This window comes from Neopsephotus bourkii, unplaced genomic scaffold, assembly GCF_033783945.1.
Source record: "Neopsephotus bourkii isolate Nb327-2 ecotype Australia unplaced genomic scaffold, CSIRO-AGI_Nbou_v1 NB_1441, whole genome shotgun sequence".
Lineage (NCBI taxonomy): Eukaryota > Metazoa > Chordata > Aves > Psittaciformes > Psittacidae > Neopsephotus > Neopsephotus bourkii.
The window spans coordinates 205,936-224,402 of NW_026901918.1; the positions used below are offsets into that span (position 1 = coordinate 205,936).

The 18,467-nt window shown below is 37.5% G+C and overlaps 1 protein-coding gene across 1 annotated transcript in view; it reads right to left on the reverse strand.

The window, feature by feature from the left end:
• Nucleotides 1-18,467, reverse strand: part of ROR2 (receptor tyrosine kinase like orphan receptor 2) — a 154,224-nt gene that overhangs the window by 27,427 nt on the left and 108,330 nt on the right. The window contains exons 3-4 of the mRNA XM_061368682.1: nucleotides 8,420-8,707; nucleotides 7,337-7,367 (exon numbers count right to left, since the gene is read on the reverse strand). Of these exons, the coding sequence (XP_061224666.1) occupies nucleotides 7,337-7,367; nucleotides 8,420-8,707 (319 nt within the window). The remainder of the gene's footprint in view (nucleotides 1-7,336; nucleotides 7,368-8,419; nucleotides 8,708-18,467) is intronic.

Sequence of the window (18,467 nt, forward strand, 5' to 3'; positions counted from 1 at the left end):
TGGGCCTACACCAGGCGGGCAGGCAGTTGTCACTGGTGTTCTTCTGGGTGCAGCTCTAGGGCCAGTTTTGTCCAGTATTTTTATCCATGATCTGGAGGCAGGAGTTGAGTGGGAGGGATGGAACAACAAGAGCACGGGCAGGGTGTAAAGGGAGGAACTTGGAAAAAAGAATGAGGAGGAGGGGACAGTGATGAGAGACCAACGAACCAATTGAAAGTTTGTGTTGTACACGTGAGCAGCGGTAGCGGTGATTAACCAATTGCATTGTAGCCTTGGGTGCATGAACAGAATTGTTACGTATATAATTGTAATCTTGAATAAAGGGTCTTTTTGGCTCTCAAGATACCAGAGTCTGTGCAATTAATCTCCACAGATTTTGCTGGAAAAGGGCACATTGGGGTCACATATTTATAAGTTAGAGCCGTATCAGGCTCTTTGCCATACACTCACATCTCAAAGTTGTACCTTACAGGTTGCCTGATATGACAGTCTGCTGGCTATCAAAAACCGAACCACTGCTCTGCAGAAGAGGAAGAAGGCTCCCCAGCATACAGGCTGTAGGCAAATTCTCCCATATGGAAACCATCAATTTCCTTTAATATCTACCTACAAGCTATATTTGTAAATTCTGTAAAACAGAACTCATAGGAAAGAAAGTGTCGTGTGCTTTGATGTACTGCCTGCTGTAAACCTATATGTAAATGCAAAATGGTAAGCATTGGATTCATTACACTGTGCGATCCAACCCATTTGAAAGTTGCTTGATAGTACTGCTTATCACAAGGGGGAAGGTGGTTCTTCAAATGTAACCTTAAATTAGCTTAACTGTAAGAGTAGACAGAAGTGTAACTAATCACTTCTTAAAGTATTTGGAAACCTTGCCAAACAGCAGGTAAGTCCCATAGGGCTGCTTTCTTGTCTTTACAACCGGGCTCAGTAAAGCAGTGCAAAGTAGCTGCATTATAGCATAAGTCACTGGGGCATTCAATTTATTTAGTAGCACAAAGAAAAAAAATAATTTAATCATTTTTGCATATGTTTGGCTTCCCTTTGGTTTTTGGGCTTTCTGAATAATACAGATTAGTGAGTGTAACAAATGGAAACAAATTAATATCCTTTTTTCTGTATTCCCTGTCAGCTTCTTTCCTTTGTTCTCCCTTCCTGTGAAGGAAGAGAAAAAACTACCACTTGCAACAGTTTCCCCAGATAACACATTGCAGGCATACAGACACTTGGGTCTACTTCAAGATGCTGTGCATATTAGTTTAAATACTTATCTGGCTTTTAAAAGTAGTCAATTTTGTAAGCACACTGAATTTCTACTTCTATTTCTAAACACAAAATGCATTAGATCATCATCATTTATTTACCAGTGATTAGAAAAGATTTAAGTGGAAGTTTAAAGCTGAAGAAATAATGCAGTATGGGAAGAAGCTGGACTCTGTTGTGGTGCAAAGCAACCAAAACCAATGCTTACACTGCTCTTTAATTCTGCCTTGAATTACACATAGTCTGAGGGTTTAATGAGAAAACTTGTAATTTTTTAAACACAAAAGTAAGATTGGGATAAAATTTCCACAGATTCCATTACAAGACAGAGGGTCAGCTTCCTCTGAGTGTACTCTACCGTGCTGGACAGACCAGAGTATAATTTTCAGTTACTTACTATATGTGACACGATATGAGCCACACACTAAGCTGCATCCTACACAGCTAGGGTAAAAACAGCCACCGTACCAAAAACTGCTCTCTAAAACAGGTAATAGAGAAAAGAGCATGTAAAACAATTTAGTACAGCCTTGGTTTCAGTTCCCTCCTTCATCTGCAAATATCCTGTGTCAGATTGAGTGACTGTCAAAGCACACTTAAACCAATGGACCCAGAATCAGATCTGAGATTGTGGATCAAAACCCCCTGAAAGGAGCCCCAACCCCACACCAGGGTGAAATACAGCTCCTTCCGCCATCAACCTTGAAAGAAAAAAGGAAACTGACACAGAGGGGCTAGGAGGGAATTGCAACATGTTCCAGCCAGATCCCCAGATTGGATTGTCAGGGAGCCAGGAAATCTGCCAAGGCAAACACATGCTGTTTAATGTAGACCAGCCCGAGATAATCTGTGCCTCAATTCCTCACTCGTAAAATAGGAATAACATTCCATGCTTTATGGGGAGAGAGAATGTACCCTAAACTTTTTGAAACAAAACATTCTCAAGACTGACCATCTCCATTTGATATACAAAACATGGAGAAACAAAGGTTAAACAACTTGCTGCAAACACGCATGGAGACAGGCGCACAGCAAGAAATTGAATCCAGACCACTAAGATTATGGTCCAGTGTTTTAATCACAAAATCCTTCTTCTTTCTTGATTAAAACAGGAAAACAGAACACAGCGTATGTGCTTATTACGTAATTTCAGCATGTTACCACAGATATCTTAGAAAAAAAATATGTATACTTCAAATATGGTCATCTCAGCCAAGTGCATGTTCTGTTGAAACAAAAGTTGTGCATATCATTCTGGAGGAGGCTGATCATTGAACACCTGGTCCTCATGGGCCTGAATAAACACTGTAACTCCTGAGTTGAAGCTACCTTGTACTGGTTATCTAAACATCTGTTTATGTGAATTTTAAAATAACCTTGTAACCTTACAAGATGAAAAGTGTTGTTATCAGTGGCTGAACTGCAATGAGACTAAAGAGTATTTGCCACACCACCCAAGGACAGGATGAAGATATAAGTGGTGCTGCTGCTTGACCATAGGTATTCTTCCTTTTTAACATGATCTTGAGTACCTTTGGTTTGCCAGACAAATCCAGTTTACAAAACTGTTTTCCCCCACAGATACTGTCTTTTACTTGGAAGACCCCGGCCTTGTTCAGGAAACTGGCCTCCTGGTGAGGTGCTCTGATGGCCCGCTCCTTTCCAGCCTCTTTCCCAAGTCTCTATATACCTTTCTCCATCTTATATTTATGTGGAGATTTGTCATGATGAAAATAAATTGCCCCCATCATAAAGCTGTATAAGTAGCTGTCGCATCATGCAGAAGGTGCCCCTTTGGGATCACAGAAGAGATGTGCTTTGGCTATGTGATAAAAGCTATGACATATGCAAACCCATAGAGAATAAATTGCCCACCCCAAAATCAGGATTCCTCACCAGAGTTTTAACTCAGGCATGTTACTGTTTTTTAGACATTCTGTTTCCCATTGTTTGAAAGAACTGTTATTTTCCCAACTACAATTGTTTCATCACTTTTATTCAATGGATTGAATTTTAGCATTTTTCCTGTTGTCCCAAATCACTTGAAGAAAATAAGGCATGAGAGCATGCAAATTTATTCCATTCAGAATTTCTCCCCAAAGTAATGACAATTTCTATACGATGATGGTGTTTTTTCCCACCTATTTCTCCTTCTAAGAGTCCAGCCTATATAGGTATCTGTGACTGCAAACCCAAAACTGATTTTAGTCAGAGTTTGATAAAACAGGGACTTCTCAAAGTTTCTTAGAAAGTGAAATTCCCCTGCACAGGGCTCTGGAATGTCCACCTCCTGGCATCCTGAGCAGACGGCAGAAAACTCATATGGGGAAAAGTGAAGCAGTAGCAACAGAGCCAGTTTTATACATCTACACTCGGCAAAGGCTGAGTTTATAGCTACTGCTTTCTGCCTGTGCTGTTGTGCCTTCATCGCTCATCAGATTTTCCAGAAGCCTCAGAGACAACAAACTGTCAAACATCTTCTATCCCAAGTTCCTTTCAAGGTGCCACCACTATAGTCATATCCTTAATGAGAACTCTAAATGGCTTCAAACCAGCAATTTGCCCCATGGGTAAAATTCAATCTACTTGTTCAAAATAAATATACATTAGACTACAAGAACACACAGCCTATTAACATAACATTATATTGTAGGAGGAACACCTCTAGAGAGGAAGACAACTGTTTCTGCCCGCCTATGCTTCACTCCAAGAGATAAACACCTGCTGCTTAATTTTAAATCATGCTAAAAAATATTCTCTGTTATTTGCTACTTATTTATAGAATCACAGAATAGTTAGGGTTGGAAAGGACCTTAAGATCATCTAGTTCCAATCCCCCTGCCATTTATTTTGTTTCCACTCACTCATACCTTCCTGAACAGACAGCATGTTTCTCTTTAGGAGGTAAAAAGCTAATAAAAATAATGAAATAAAAGGTAATACCATTGTGCAGTGAGGGAAATTATTTAACCAGCTGGCTTGTTCTCTAGTAAGAAAGTCTTCTAATAGCACAGTTTCTGGACTGCAAAGGCTGGTCAGATACTAGTTTTGTGACTGTATTTTGATTTTATCTTTTTTTTATAAATAAATTTGTACTAGCTATTAATTCATTCAATATTTTTATACTTCTGATTAATAATTAGGATGGATTGCATATCCCCATTTCTACAGAAAAATATGTACACATTTTTACAGGTACAGACCTTCACAGAAAATAAAGACCTCTTCATCCTCTCAAAAGAATCTACACCAGATTAAGACAAAGTATTTGGCTGAAAATTTTTACTTTCAGATTTTTGTGGAAATGCCTGAACTTCACTACTTGAAGGTCAAGGCCCGTTTTTGCACTGGCAAGTCTGACTGCATAACGTGCGTCTTATCTCTGACAATCTTTAATTGTAGACGATTTCTAGAAATCCACAGCAGAACACGTGGACTGCATAAAAATACCTTGCTAAATGGTGTCTACATAGGTAATGTTTTTTATCCCTTAAAAATTCATTCAGATATAGTTTTAAACCAAGTTACAATGGTTTTAAGTTTCAGCACTTCTGCTGAAGCGTGTCTTTTTGGAAGTGTCAATGCCAGGAGAAACAGCTCTCAGGTGGCTCAACGCAAAACAGTACTGTGCAGCCAGCAAAAATAAACTTTTGTTCCATGTGGACTTCTTCCAAGCACTTAGGTATTTCTTTCGGTTTTTTTGTCTTCCCTGGCTTACAAATTGACCTGCATAATGTTACCAAAATATTCAGGTAAAAAAAATCACGATCAGTTTCTGAAAAGTAAAAAAATAATACTGCCAAATTATTTTAGTTGAAGGACTAGGGAGTGGGCATGGAACAGATAAACATGGGGGCAATTGTGAGCATAAGAAGAGAAAGAAAAGAAAGGCAGTATCAAAAGGAAGGATGGGAACATTGGAAAGATGAAGACGTTATTATGTAGGAAAGATAAAAAAAAAAAAAGAAACAGGATCAGGCATGCAATAAGGCAAAGATCTGTAATCCCTGGAAGCTCCTGGACCTCATGTGATAAATCCCACACGACTTCGCGCTCGACCTTTGACCTGAGCTTGTTTTTCTTGAGTTTCAACTTTCCCTTTAATCTGTTGAATATGGGAAGGGGGGGGGAGAATAAATAAAAAAATAAACCTGCCAGCAGTGTACTCTTCACCTTTTAATGGCAGGTCCAAAACAGTGATGGTACACTACTGCTTCCAGGTCTACCACCAACACCATTGGTACAAGACTGATAACAGAGGTGTCATAATCCAAATGACAGGATTTTTTAGTTGTTCTTTCTTTCTTTTAACTTATAGTTCAAAACCAACAAAGGTTGAATAGACAAGTAAAAACCTAGGCAAAATCAGAAAGAAAGATGGCTCAGGAACTTTAATTCACTGTCACTTGGGGGGGGGGAGGCATTTAATTAAGAAATATGTGTCACATGGTACATTTTTTTCCACTTTATCAGTTGGATTTTTTTAAAATCTATGTGATATTTCTGAAATATTAATAGGTTGATGTTAAGCACAGGAGAAAAAATGCTAGGGAAACCAAAAGAAATCAGATTATCTTTTTACTCAATTAAAAAAAAAGTAAGTAAATGTAAAATTTGGTTCCCAGTTTTTCACATCGTACTCAGAGCTTACTAGATATTCAGTTGCATTTGAGAACTGTTCTCTGAGCTGTTCAGTACTTCATTATGTATATTTCCATTTGCTGTCTCTTGTAAAAAGTCTTTTCCTTCTTATCTCATAAAAGATCAGGCAGCTTCCTGGTATCTTGCTATTTTTCTCTTTTGTAGATCAGGTGCCTAACACTCTTCCAAAGTGCTGTAAGATCTGAGCTAAGATTTTGGTGGTTACAAAAATATATATATATTTTTTTTGTACTATGTCATGAACAGCTGTTTCTAATCTTCAGTATTTAGCAATCAATTATAACAAAAATAAGAAAACTTATTAAATCTCTATAATGTTAAAATCCTTTAAAATCTTTTCACTTTCTGCATATATAAAATACAAGAATGTGTACCATGTGCTAGTACTTTTATATACGTAATATGACTGACTGAGGTACGTGCAAGATGGGTGGATTAGTGGTCAGGCCACTGCAGTTATTTAAGTGCTTCCACTCAAGGTGTTGGGAGTTCAGAGATCACAGAATGGTTTGGGTTGGAATAGAACTTAAGATCATCTATTACCAACTCCTCTGCCATGGGCAGGGACAACTCACACTAAACCATGTCACCCAAGGCTCCGTTCAGCCTGGTCTGGAACACTGAATCACAAACACTCATCAATAATGTACTTCTGAAAAGCATCCACATGTCTTTACAAATTTGTTTTTACTCTTATTTTTAATTAGTCCATCACCAACACTAACTTTATGCCATTAACACATCAAAAGACCTCAGACTGTGTTCTTTACTCCATTGATCAGTCAACTGCAGAATCTGTTTCAAGAAATCATACAATACAAAGTATTTAAATCAAAGCTAACACATAAAGCAACAACGATGAAACATAACTGCTCTCTTTTCATCCTTACGTTTGCATTAGCAAGTGAGCCCAGGCAGATAACAAATATCACTGAATCACTACCAAAGTCAAATGACAATAGCAAACAGAGGATTTACCTAGCTATTGAAAGACATTCTAGTCTTGTTTTATTTGATTTTTCAAGTTATAATAATATAATAGGGGTTAATTTACAGCTGCAGCAACATAAGCACTTTACCCATTCATTTTTAACCACTCTTCCAGCCCATACTTGCCCTGTAAATAATTACTGTTCAAACATCATGACTTTGTGGTATTTCGCTTGTCCAAAATATAAAATAAGCAAGCAGAAGTTCCTCAAAATTTGATCTAACCAAACCCCACCATAATACAATGTTATCCCTATTTGAAAAAGCTTCATCCATTCTGTGACTTTTCAAGAAAATTAGGTATTTTTAGCAATCACACTGTGTTTGCAGGCAGTGTTCACTGAGTTTATGAACTAAATACTTACAGAACAAAATTGTGCAACTGCATTAAGTAATTTTCTAAAAAAGTACTTACTGAAGATTGTGATTTGGACTGTTTGTTGGACCTGTAAACATAAAACAGAAAAACATTGCTGGCAACTTTGGCTCAAGGACAACAACATAAAAAAAGTCAACAGCAGTCTAAAGGAAACCATCTCTTTAAGGAAGGTTTACCTTAAGATTCAAACAAAACCCTCTGCGTTCCTGCACATAATTATATATTGCCATTTTCAAAGCCACAAATAAAAATGACGTGAATCTTCTATCTGCTCAAGCAGCCACTTAAGTGAACTTAATTTTTGTTAGAAAATAACTCCCACCATAAAAAAAACAGGCTGCTAAAAAGACAGTGTGTTATCTTAACGCACCACTCACCTCCTAATAAGCCCCACCTGAGCCTTGCTATCAGAGTTTATGGTATGACAAGGGCATGCTCTTAACCTTTGTTACAGCAGGAACAAGGTCCAATACCCAGCACTTAATGAATCACTACAAAGTAGACTGTGGAGTTCCCTATTTTCATCACAAAAATCAAAAAGAAATTTTAAGAAAGTATCTCTAGAATTATTTTCCTCATTGCTTCAGAAGCAAACTAAATAAAACCTTGCTTTTCAGGCTGGATGATTAAGTCTTCAAAATGCAATATAAGTACTTCTTGAAAGGAGTGGTGTACCTTCAGCTGTCAAAGGGCAGAATTTGAGGCCAGGCTTCACATAGCAGTACAGATGTGATATTTCACAAGGATGGGCCCAGTACATCATGTAGAAAATGGCTTCTTACTTTTCTCTTCACTTTTTCTGTTACAGACTGAGTTCAGCAGTCCAGGCAATGAAATGTTATGTTTTTGTACTTTATCCTGGCACACCTTTAAAATTTTTTCTTCACTATGTATTTACAGACCTTTCCATCTGTATTTATTTTCTTTTATTACCAATAAGTGGGTATCAAGTTCAACCAAGAAGTTTTGCACTGGGGGAGAGGCCCCAGTCAGTGGATTTATTTATTTCCTTTCGTGTTGAGAATTCTTCTTGAAACATCATATTCATTTCTCCTTATGCTATTGTGAAAACTAATAGCCTATAAAGCTGACTGAGTAATTATAAAAGTAGGAACTCACCGAGCCTTACAAACAACACTCCTGTTGCAGTTATTGTCTTCATCCCATTCGAAGCCACACACTGGTAGTATCCTGTGTCTGTGGTATCCAGATCTTGGATTCTCAGACGTGAACCATAATCTGTTTTTCTGATGATGATCCGTCTTGGCTCCTGCACCACTGGAGCATCGTTTTTCAGCCATCTGACATTCGGAGATGGATTTCCTGCTACCTTGCAGTGGAGAATTGCTGTTTGCCCCTGGACTACAGTGATATTGTTTACTGGTTCCAAAAAGGTCAGGAAGTAACCTAAAGCGTAAAAGGTCAGAAAAAATCAAACTTCACTTGAGTTGCAAGACAAGACTGCCCAAAGGCACATTTTTAAGAGAGGTTCTTGGAAACAGTTTCAGTTTTCTTTCAAGTATGTACTCCAAAAAATGGAAATCACTGTCTTAGAGACAGTATAGCATCACACTCCAATTTTTCTTTCTTAATTGACTTCATCTCTGTCTGCAGATTAGAAGGTCAAGCATAAATTAATACTATTATAATCATAACTCCCTTTGTGAATACCTATTCTGAAGCAATAATGCCCTTTTCTGGTTATTTTTTACATCTCTTGGAAAACAGTACTGTATCAGAAAGCTACATCATTATTGCTTAAAAGAGTAATCCCAATGCAACCATATTAGAATAACATTATAACTTTACCACTTCATCTTCTTAGGTCATATATTTGTCCTAAAAGTAAATAAAACTGATAAAGTTACTTTTAAGTATTGATTGCCAGATAATCATCTGACAGAAAAATCTTAACATGAACCTAATTTGGATATGTTTATATCTCAATTGAATTTTAAAGATGGCAAGTGTCACGTTCATAGAATCACAGAATGGTTTGGGTTGAAGGGACCTTAAAGATCATCTGGTTCCAAGCCCCCTAGACCAGGACCGCCTTTCACTAGACCAGCTGAATTTAAAGAAAGGGTATCTCAATTGCACAGAAGAAACCTATGATAGAGAAAGCACTTTCAAATTGATTATAGGTTGCTATTTTTTTTTACATGAAGTCCTAAAATAGTACTAAATTGGACAAAGAAACGCCTGTGGGGATACTGAGTAATCAAGTTTCATGGGTTTAGTTATATAAATGGGTAAACTAAGAGCACTAGATTGGTGAACTCAAGTGATAAAGAAAACAAATAATTGATTGAAGAACACTGTAAAAACTTGGCAGTCAAATCTTCTGTAGGTTATTGTTTTTAAATTTGATTTGGTGTTAGGAGTCCTGCAACTGACACATCACACGCTGAAAGCATGAAAGCATGTAATTCCACTGAAATAATAATGAGATTGTCAAAACAAGCAAGAAAAGTATCTAGCTGTCATGCTCCTCTTACATTTGTTTTGATCAATTTATACTATTTATACATACAGCATCAAGAATACTTCATATTATATTATATTTTTATGTCAGCTGGATCCAAATATCAAATCACTTTGATGGATGTTCATATGTGCCATTTCCTATCAGATTATTTTGCAGTTCTGAGGAAATAGTGTATTACTGTGCAGGAATCTAACACCAGTAATGCAATGGTCAACATTCACAGACTGATTGCTGAAATACCTGCAGAAAACTGGTGCTCTGCTTTGATTTACATTTCACATGACCATCAGAATATGATGAAATTGCAAAGCCAGATCTTTCTGGAAAACTGGTAAGGATGTTGTACTCTACCACTGGCCTTTGAAAAGAAATCCTGCTATAAGGAGTAACACAAAAATACAATGTAGGCAATTTAGTGAATTTAGTGTGTCACTAAATAGAAAATGAAGTAAACCTAAATATATATATAACCTCTACATGACACTGCAAACTTACATGTAAATTATTTTTTCATTTTTTTTCTTACAAAATAATAAATTATTCTGTATGTAATTTCACATTAGTTTTCTCTACAGTTATCTCACAAATCTTTAGCAGAATTTAAAACATTCTGATAGAACACAAAAAATTCCTTTTCAAACACCTGATAAAAAAAGAGAGCAAAAATACAAGAATGCTTTCTACAGTGTCATGCCACAACAGCATCATTTGCTGTGGTTTCCAGTTACACTTCATAGCTGATGAATTAGAATTACTAGGATGACATTCTGACAAGGAACAGATAAAGAACAAATTACCTTTTTAGTATACGGAATAGAAGCAATTGATTAAAATATTACTTAAGCCAAAATTTTGCATATATAAGCACTTCTAGCAGTAAAAAAGAAAGGATGATTAATGCTACCAGAAGTTAGGAAAGGAATTTCCTTGACTATTTCACTCTTAGCTCATTATCTAGGGAGTACCACTGCTAATCTTGCTACTTTTTCAGAATCTGTATGTAGTTTATTCTCATCAGCACCATCAACGCAGAGTGACTTCAGTGAGGAAGTAAGTTTGCATTTATTTGAATTATTTTCAAAAAAGAGTTGTCATACCCAGTAATACCACTTGAGTCAGAAGACTCAATTTATGACAAGAGGTAGAAACTTGGAAAAGCTGAAAAATTCTTTTAATTCTAGCAGAACAAATTATTCTAATATTAGCAAAACAACTAGGGCACTGAGGAAGTTGAAGGACATCATGTCATGGTAATTGGTGATGAGCTATTGTGTCAAAGAGGAGTGGAGCTGTAACGTGGGGCCATGGAAGTACCAACTCAAGGAATAGTTCTGGCAAGATACAAGATGGGTAGGAAATTGACTCACAGGCCACACTCAGAGAGTGGTGATCAACAGGTTTTACTCAGGCTGACACCATGTCACACATGGAGTCCTCCAGGGATTCATACTGGGCCCCACACTGTTCAGCACCTTCACAAATGACTTGGAAGATGAGACTGAAAGCACTGTCAGCAGGTTTGTTGATGAGACTAAACTGGGTGATGATGGGGACAGAACATCTTAGAAAGTGACCTCAGCAGGCTGAAAAAGGATCCTTCATGGATCTTCATGGAGTTTAACATGGATTTTAGCACAGATATATCTGAAGTCCTGCACCTGGGCCAGGCTAAATAGCTCCATGCGGGCTAGGTTGAGGAGCAAGCTTGCCGAAAGGGTTCTGAGGATCCTGGTGAACAAGCAGGTCAACATGAGTCAGCAAACTGCTGCTGTGGCAGCAAAGGCTAATCAGATCCTGGGCTGTGCCCATGGGGCATTGCTAGCAGACATAGAGACATACATGATCATCCTGATCTACTTAGTGCTTGTCAGGCCACACCAAGATTATTGTGTCCAGTTCTGGTCCCCAAAATTAAAACCAGAAAGACTGAAGAGTGACCAAAGGGGGGCAATGAAGACCACCAAAAGGCTGGAGAACCTGCCCTGTGATGAAAGACCTGGAGAAAAGAAGACTTGAGGGTAACCTTGTCACAGTTTTCTTGTACTTAAAAGGTCTCTACAAAGAGGATGGAGAGGATGGAGGATGGAGTGGCAGTGTATGTAAGTTTCATCAGGAGAGGTTTCATTTCAATAGAAGAAAGAAACTTAGTGCAATAAGAACAATCACTCACTGAAAAAACAATCTTCCAAACGTGTGGTGGAGTCCCCACTGTTGGAAGTTTTCAAGATGTGATTGAACAGGGTCCTAGATGATCTTGCCTAGGCTCCCCAAAAAATGTTAGAACAGAGGATCTTTTGAGGTCCCTTCCAATGTGAGAAGTCCTGTGGTTCTATGGGTCTATAATTTAGCTATCGTAGGGGCAGCCTGAATGTGTTCACACAAGGGAGGCAAAAGAGACAATTTGAAGGTCTTTTTTTGGAGAAGAAGTTGGCCCACTTCCAGAATGGCGCTAGCTCAGAGGTAAAATCATCTGACTAAGAGATGTTCCTGATTCCTATGAAGTGAATGAGGGAAAGAAGATGTCTTCTTTAAAGGTGGGGCCAATTCAAGTGCTGTAAGTTGGCAGCCAGGGAGCATGGCTTTTCTGCTTCTTTGATTCACTTTTTGTTCTTAATGCAGAAGTATATGAAAGGCCTACATTGCTCCTGTGCCACTGATCATTTTGTGCTATTGGTCAACTTACAGCTTGTTCAACACTTACCAGTACTTCACTTTTCCTCATATAAAAAGAATTGGGTTGAGTTTTCACTTCAGGTTAATCATGGATATTACATTAATATAAATTTGGATGAAAACAGATACTAAATTTACTTATTAGCACCAACATAACATTATTAACTCAAGATTAAATCCATGTTAAGTCTTTCCGGTTTGGCAAGTAATCAGACTTACTGTAGAAAGCAATTTGTTTCGTAGCTTTTAAGCAATCCAAAATATTTCGTATGAATTTATGAATTAGATCCTATTAATTGCTACAACAAAACTATTACCACCATAAGCAATGCCAAAGCTTTCTGGATGATTTCAGGCCCAGTGTAATTAGATACACTTTCCCTGAAGTTAGTGTAACTGAATCCATTTCCTGCAGGTCAGAAGTGGCTTTAGTTCACTATTTCTCCTGCCAATATTACAGGCATTTTCTGCAGTGTTTTATATTACCCTGTTATTAAAAATCAAGTAAGTAATATCTTAACCTATTGAACTTCAAAGCACTTCTGTTTTCTTCAAAGTTACGCAGAGCAGCTCAGGAGCATTGGGCAACTCACTGCCTGTCCACTGCCACTGTCCATACGCTAAAGCACACACTCTCTGTTTGCTAGTTTCATTTCCTCTGTGAGAAATTATGCCAAAGTCTGATGTTTATACACTTACTGAATTTGAAGTAATTGTATGGCAGAGTAGGCAGACATGTTATGCTGCTCTGTTATTTACTGTCCACTTTAGATAACCCGTAATTCCAAACCTTTCAAAGCAAGTGGAAAATTCAACCAACCATGTGCTTAAGAATGTTCTCCTTATTTAATTTTTGTGGTGATAATCAGCAGTTACTTTTTGTGATGTACGTCACACCACAACCACTGTGTGGATGACAGTTTGATGCAACGGTTTAGGGAAAAATAAACTGTTTCCCAGGATAAACTGGAACCTCAACAATGTGCAAAGCAAATTTCTTCCAATGTAGTTCTTTCTCTCTCTTAATAAATATTCATTTGGATCACTATGTAAAAAAAACTGAATGTGAAGGCACTAGAACTTGTATTTAACTTGCGTTTTATATTTTGTGTTAAGCATCAGTCAGCTGGAATTTTTTAAAACTTGAACTGTTTTTTTCATCTGTTTTAAAACAAAGACTAAATACTATCTATCAAATATTTTGGACTTGCTATGTACAAATAGCATTACCAAACTTGTATATATCATATAATAAACAAACTTGTAAATGTCGTATAATAAAAATCTATATGCATAAAAATATAATGTCATATAATACATGTTTAATTTGGGATATTGATATCAAATAGACAATTTAAAAAAAATCTAACTATAATGGCCAACAATTTTCTGTGTTACACAAATGCAATTGTTATATACTATTTTCTATACTCTGGCTTGTTTCCAAGGGTCATTGAAATGAAGGAAAATGCTTCCTTTGCTTTCAGTCATCTCTGGTTTGGCTTGAAGTACTTCAAAGAGAAAAGCTATCTGGTGGATATTTCTTCATTTGCTGTAGGCAAAACCAGTCTAAATTAAATTTTCCTTTTATTATGGTTTCTAACACAGTGTACAACCAATATTAATATCTATTTTGCTTGAACAGAGTAAAAACTGTTCTGTCAAGAAGCTATGACAAGATAATGCAACTTAATCTATATATTGTCTTATCATACTTTGTATACCCTATGAATAAAGTAGCTTAGGGAAATGACTGACATGAATTTTGGCAAAACTCTTTCATATTTTGAAATGCCTTTCTTAGGTTGCCAGTACTTCATATTTTTAAATTAAATAATTTGGTATATCAAACAGAATCCCACAACAAATCAAAATAAAGATGACAGGTCTATTGTGCATGTTTTGGCAAGAATATAAAAATAAACTTTTCCCTTATATGTCAAATCATTGTAAAGATATACACAAGAATAGATGATAAGCTAAAAACATAAAAGGTGCAACTATCACTGAAACTCATACGCATTTTATTTTTTTTTTTTAGTTTTATTTGTATTATTCTGGCACTTAGATGTCCAAGCTATTGGCTCAAACCATATGTGCTATTCTTGGCGTGAACACAATATAAAATAATTGCTCGGTTTATGTTATTTTAAGATCTTAGCTGTCATTTTGAAGTTCATTCTATTAAATATTTTAAACCACTTTAGTTACTTTAGATCAAGTTAATTTTGGCTTAGCTGTTCTCAACTGGATTTTTTATTTCTATTCATTTTTTGTTGTTGTTGTTGCTCCTTTTTCCTGATACAGTTTTTAAAATAAGTATACATTCATAATTACCAAACCAGCTGTGTGATGGCCTCCATGTCACTTATGAACATTGAAGTCTTATGATATGGGAAAATTATAAACTTTGTTTTTTTTCAAATGGGAAATCTAAACCAAGGGTTTTTTAAGTGATTTCTCAAATTCACATAAAGTAAGTATGTGTGATACTATACTGAGTTTCACATCTGTCTGTGCTCCTGAAATAATGAGGATATGAGATTCTGTTTTTGTGAAACAGTTTATTCCCTTTTTTTTTTTCTGCATTGTGAGGGGAAAACAAACACTGAATGTCCAGTTTCTGAGAAAAAGAAAGGAAATTTTGAATCATAAATTGCTAGATAGCTGAAGATACACCAATCTTTTTAGAACAAGTAGTAATAACTACATATGTATCTTATCACTGTTTTGGAATACAGATTTCCTGATAAGACATATATGCAATTTAAATAACTTTATCCAACAGTTGAAAAAGCCATCAACGCATCTGTTTGATATTACAGAACACATCACAACTTACATCAGCGTTGGCTTTAGATTTAAAATTTAAAATCAGCTGTTAAAAAAAAAAGACAAATATTTTTGTCTGCGTAACTGCAGATTCATGGCATAAAATATTCCAGTGTTAAAAACCATTAAAAATATGTGTATTGTGATTTGTTTAAAAAAATATGTGGGATTTTTTTGTTTGCTCTCAGTCCCTTGCTTTTTCTTTTTTTCTCCCTCCCTACCCTTTCTAATTTTTTTCTTCAAGCAACTTTGTTCATTTTGTTAGATATAAATAAAAGAACATGGCCTCTCTCATCACAACTATGGCAACCTTCTGGGATGGTGTTTTAAGACTAATGTAAACTTATATCCAATATAAAAAAATTTGGGGGAAAACATTTTTAGCAATTAATGTACTGATATTCACATCAGAAACAACTTAGTAATTTCCTGGAATAAGACCTACTTTTTCACGTAGGAGGCATACTTTAGCTTATGGAATGACTGCTTATTAACAAGGAATGGCCTGAAGAAGACAACACTGTTCCCAAATTTACTGTGTTATGAATACAGTAATAAGTATAAAGAATTGTCAGGTAATCTATACAGAGTATCAAAAAGTTAGGGAGTGATCTGGGCTTATAAAAGAACTGAACACTGTCCATTTTCCTAAATACAAAACAGTCTTTCCAATTCTTTACCCCTCTGCTTTATTTACAAAGTACACATGAGCAATTAAGGAAACTCTGCTGTTATATGCTGTCACATAGTATTTCCAGACCAACTGATACTTTTAGAGCCCACTTTAATCCCATTATTTCCGTGCCATCTTCTATGCCATTTGTGACCTCAGTGACCAAAATGCAGCCAGAGGCATGTAAAATAAAGTGATTTGAATCACATGCATTTCAAATGTACTTCAGAACAAATTAGAGCCAATGCAGGAGTGAAGAGGAATTAGCATCGAAATACTGTCACAATGTGCACATTGTCCTCCACACCAAAATCAGTGCATTTAAGCTCTCTTATTAAGAGAAATGAACTTATTTTTCAGTTCTACCAGGTGGAATGGTTTTGTTTTCTTGTTTTCTGACTCCCAGAAGAGACTGTGAAGAGGCATGTACCACCTGTTCTAGGCTACTGCTCATTTAGGAGCAGATCTTTTGGGGGCACAAAAGTGCAGTTAGGATGTGGTACTCTACACTGAAGCTGCAGAGAATGGTCCTACCTGAAGCCTCTGGCAGAAAGCTCCAGGGGAGACTCAAGGTCGACCCCTCAGCTTTTGGAGCTGAGGATACAGAGGATCTGAGGCCAGCTATACACCAACTGAGAAAGAGATACTGGCAGCCTATGAAGGAGTTTGAGCTTCTTCAGAAGTGATTGGCATTGAAGCACAGCTCCTCATGGCACCCTGGCTGCCCATGTTGGACTGGATGTTCAAAGGCAGGGTCTCCACTACACATCATGCAACTGATGCTACATGGAGTAAGTGGGCTGCACCAATTACACATTTTTTTTTGTCCTTCTCAGGTGGTCAACCTATGAAGAAGACATTCCATTGCATTCCCAGTGGCCCCACCAGACTATTTACAGCATCTTTTGAGAGTTCTGAGGGTTTTGAATGGCCTTTAGGTACCCTTGAGACCTGCCTTAAACGAGGTGTGTTGTCATCCTGATCATACCAGAGAGGGCTGAATCATGGCAACATGCTGGGGCTTGGCCTACACTTACAGAGCCCTGTTCAACCCTATTCAGCACCTTCAAAGGGGAAAAAATGTCTCTGGATCTGATGACAGCAATAGACAACACAGCTACTCCAACTTCAAATACAGCAGCTACATCAACCCTAGTGACGAGTACAGCAGCTACTCAAACTCTGACTACAACAGGTAACGTGAAGCACCAATACTGTAAATTAAAGGCCATCACTTTTAGAAAACATGCACATTATTCCTGACAGGTTACTTTACACCAAATAAAAGCAGCCAATGTCCAGTCACAAGCTGGATTTACGTAGATACCTCTTGAACCAGAGTAAGTTCCCAGACCAACTACAGTTAAGGTCAGGTGCCTGGAGCAACTGAACTCACTCAACATCTCAGCTATTGCAGGTTCTCCTTAGTTGTGCAGTTCTTAGGGTGCATGGGTCCAACATTCCCATGATCAGGCATTATCTATTTTACTGTAAGTAAGATTTATTTTACTGCCAGTACAATTTTACTGGCAGCTCATCTATGCGTGAGGAGTTTTTATTTTACCCTTCAATACTTTTACCAGACCTGTTTAAAGAGTACAAGACTGAGAGCAGTGAGCCTCTCTATGATGATGCACCAACAGTGCTCATCACCAAAGAAAAACTTGTTTTCAGCTTCTGCCACACCTCTTGCATTTGTTTGTGATTAACAGGTATGTTCTTTTTCTCTTCTGGGCTCCAGAAAGGAAAGCTCCCTGTTGGTCTTGTCCTGGTCAACCTTCTCTGCAGTGAAAGAGAGAGAATTTCTCCTTCCCCAGCATCAGCAACAGGAAAAGCTGGAGTGTGGGAAGGTGGGCAGGGAGCAGAACAAGATCCCCCAGGCAGCAAGTTTTCAGAGTTGGAGCATGGGGCTGACACTGTTCTGCCTCTTTAACAGGGGAAAGAGACTTTTTAGGAACCAGGAAGAGTTTGTTTGTGTACTTGTAAAACAGAAAGATACCAAAGAGATGCTCCACTGGTATGCTCTGGGGGTGGTGAGGCACTGCCACAGGTTGCCCAAAGAAGTGGTAAATGCTCCATCCCTGGATCCCATTAGTGTTCAAGACCAGGTTGGACAGAGCCTTGGATGACATGGTCTAACATGAGGTGTCCCTGTCCATGGCAGGGAGATTGGAACTAGATGATCTTAAGGTCCTTCCCAACCCTAAACATTCTATGATTCTGTGGTTCTATGAGTGAAATCAAGATTACGGAAAGGATCATCTCTGAAAAGACTCACTGGACTGTGAGCAGGTTTGACTTCAAATCCTTTGTTTCTATTCCAAAGCAGCCCTAAATTCTTCTATAGCAAATGCTCAGTGTTCTGCTCTGCTTTTCTGTGAGACATTGCTGAGAGGCTTTGTTCTTCTGGTGATTCAGATGCTCACTTAAAGGAAACAGGGGAAGATAAATTCTCCTCAAAGCCCTAGCCAAATCATGGTCCTATGGCATGAACTATCAGA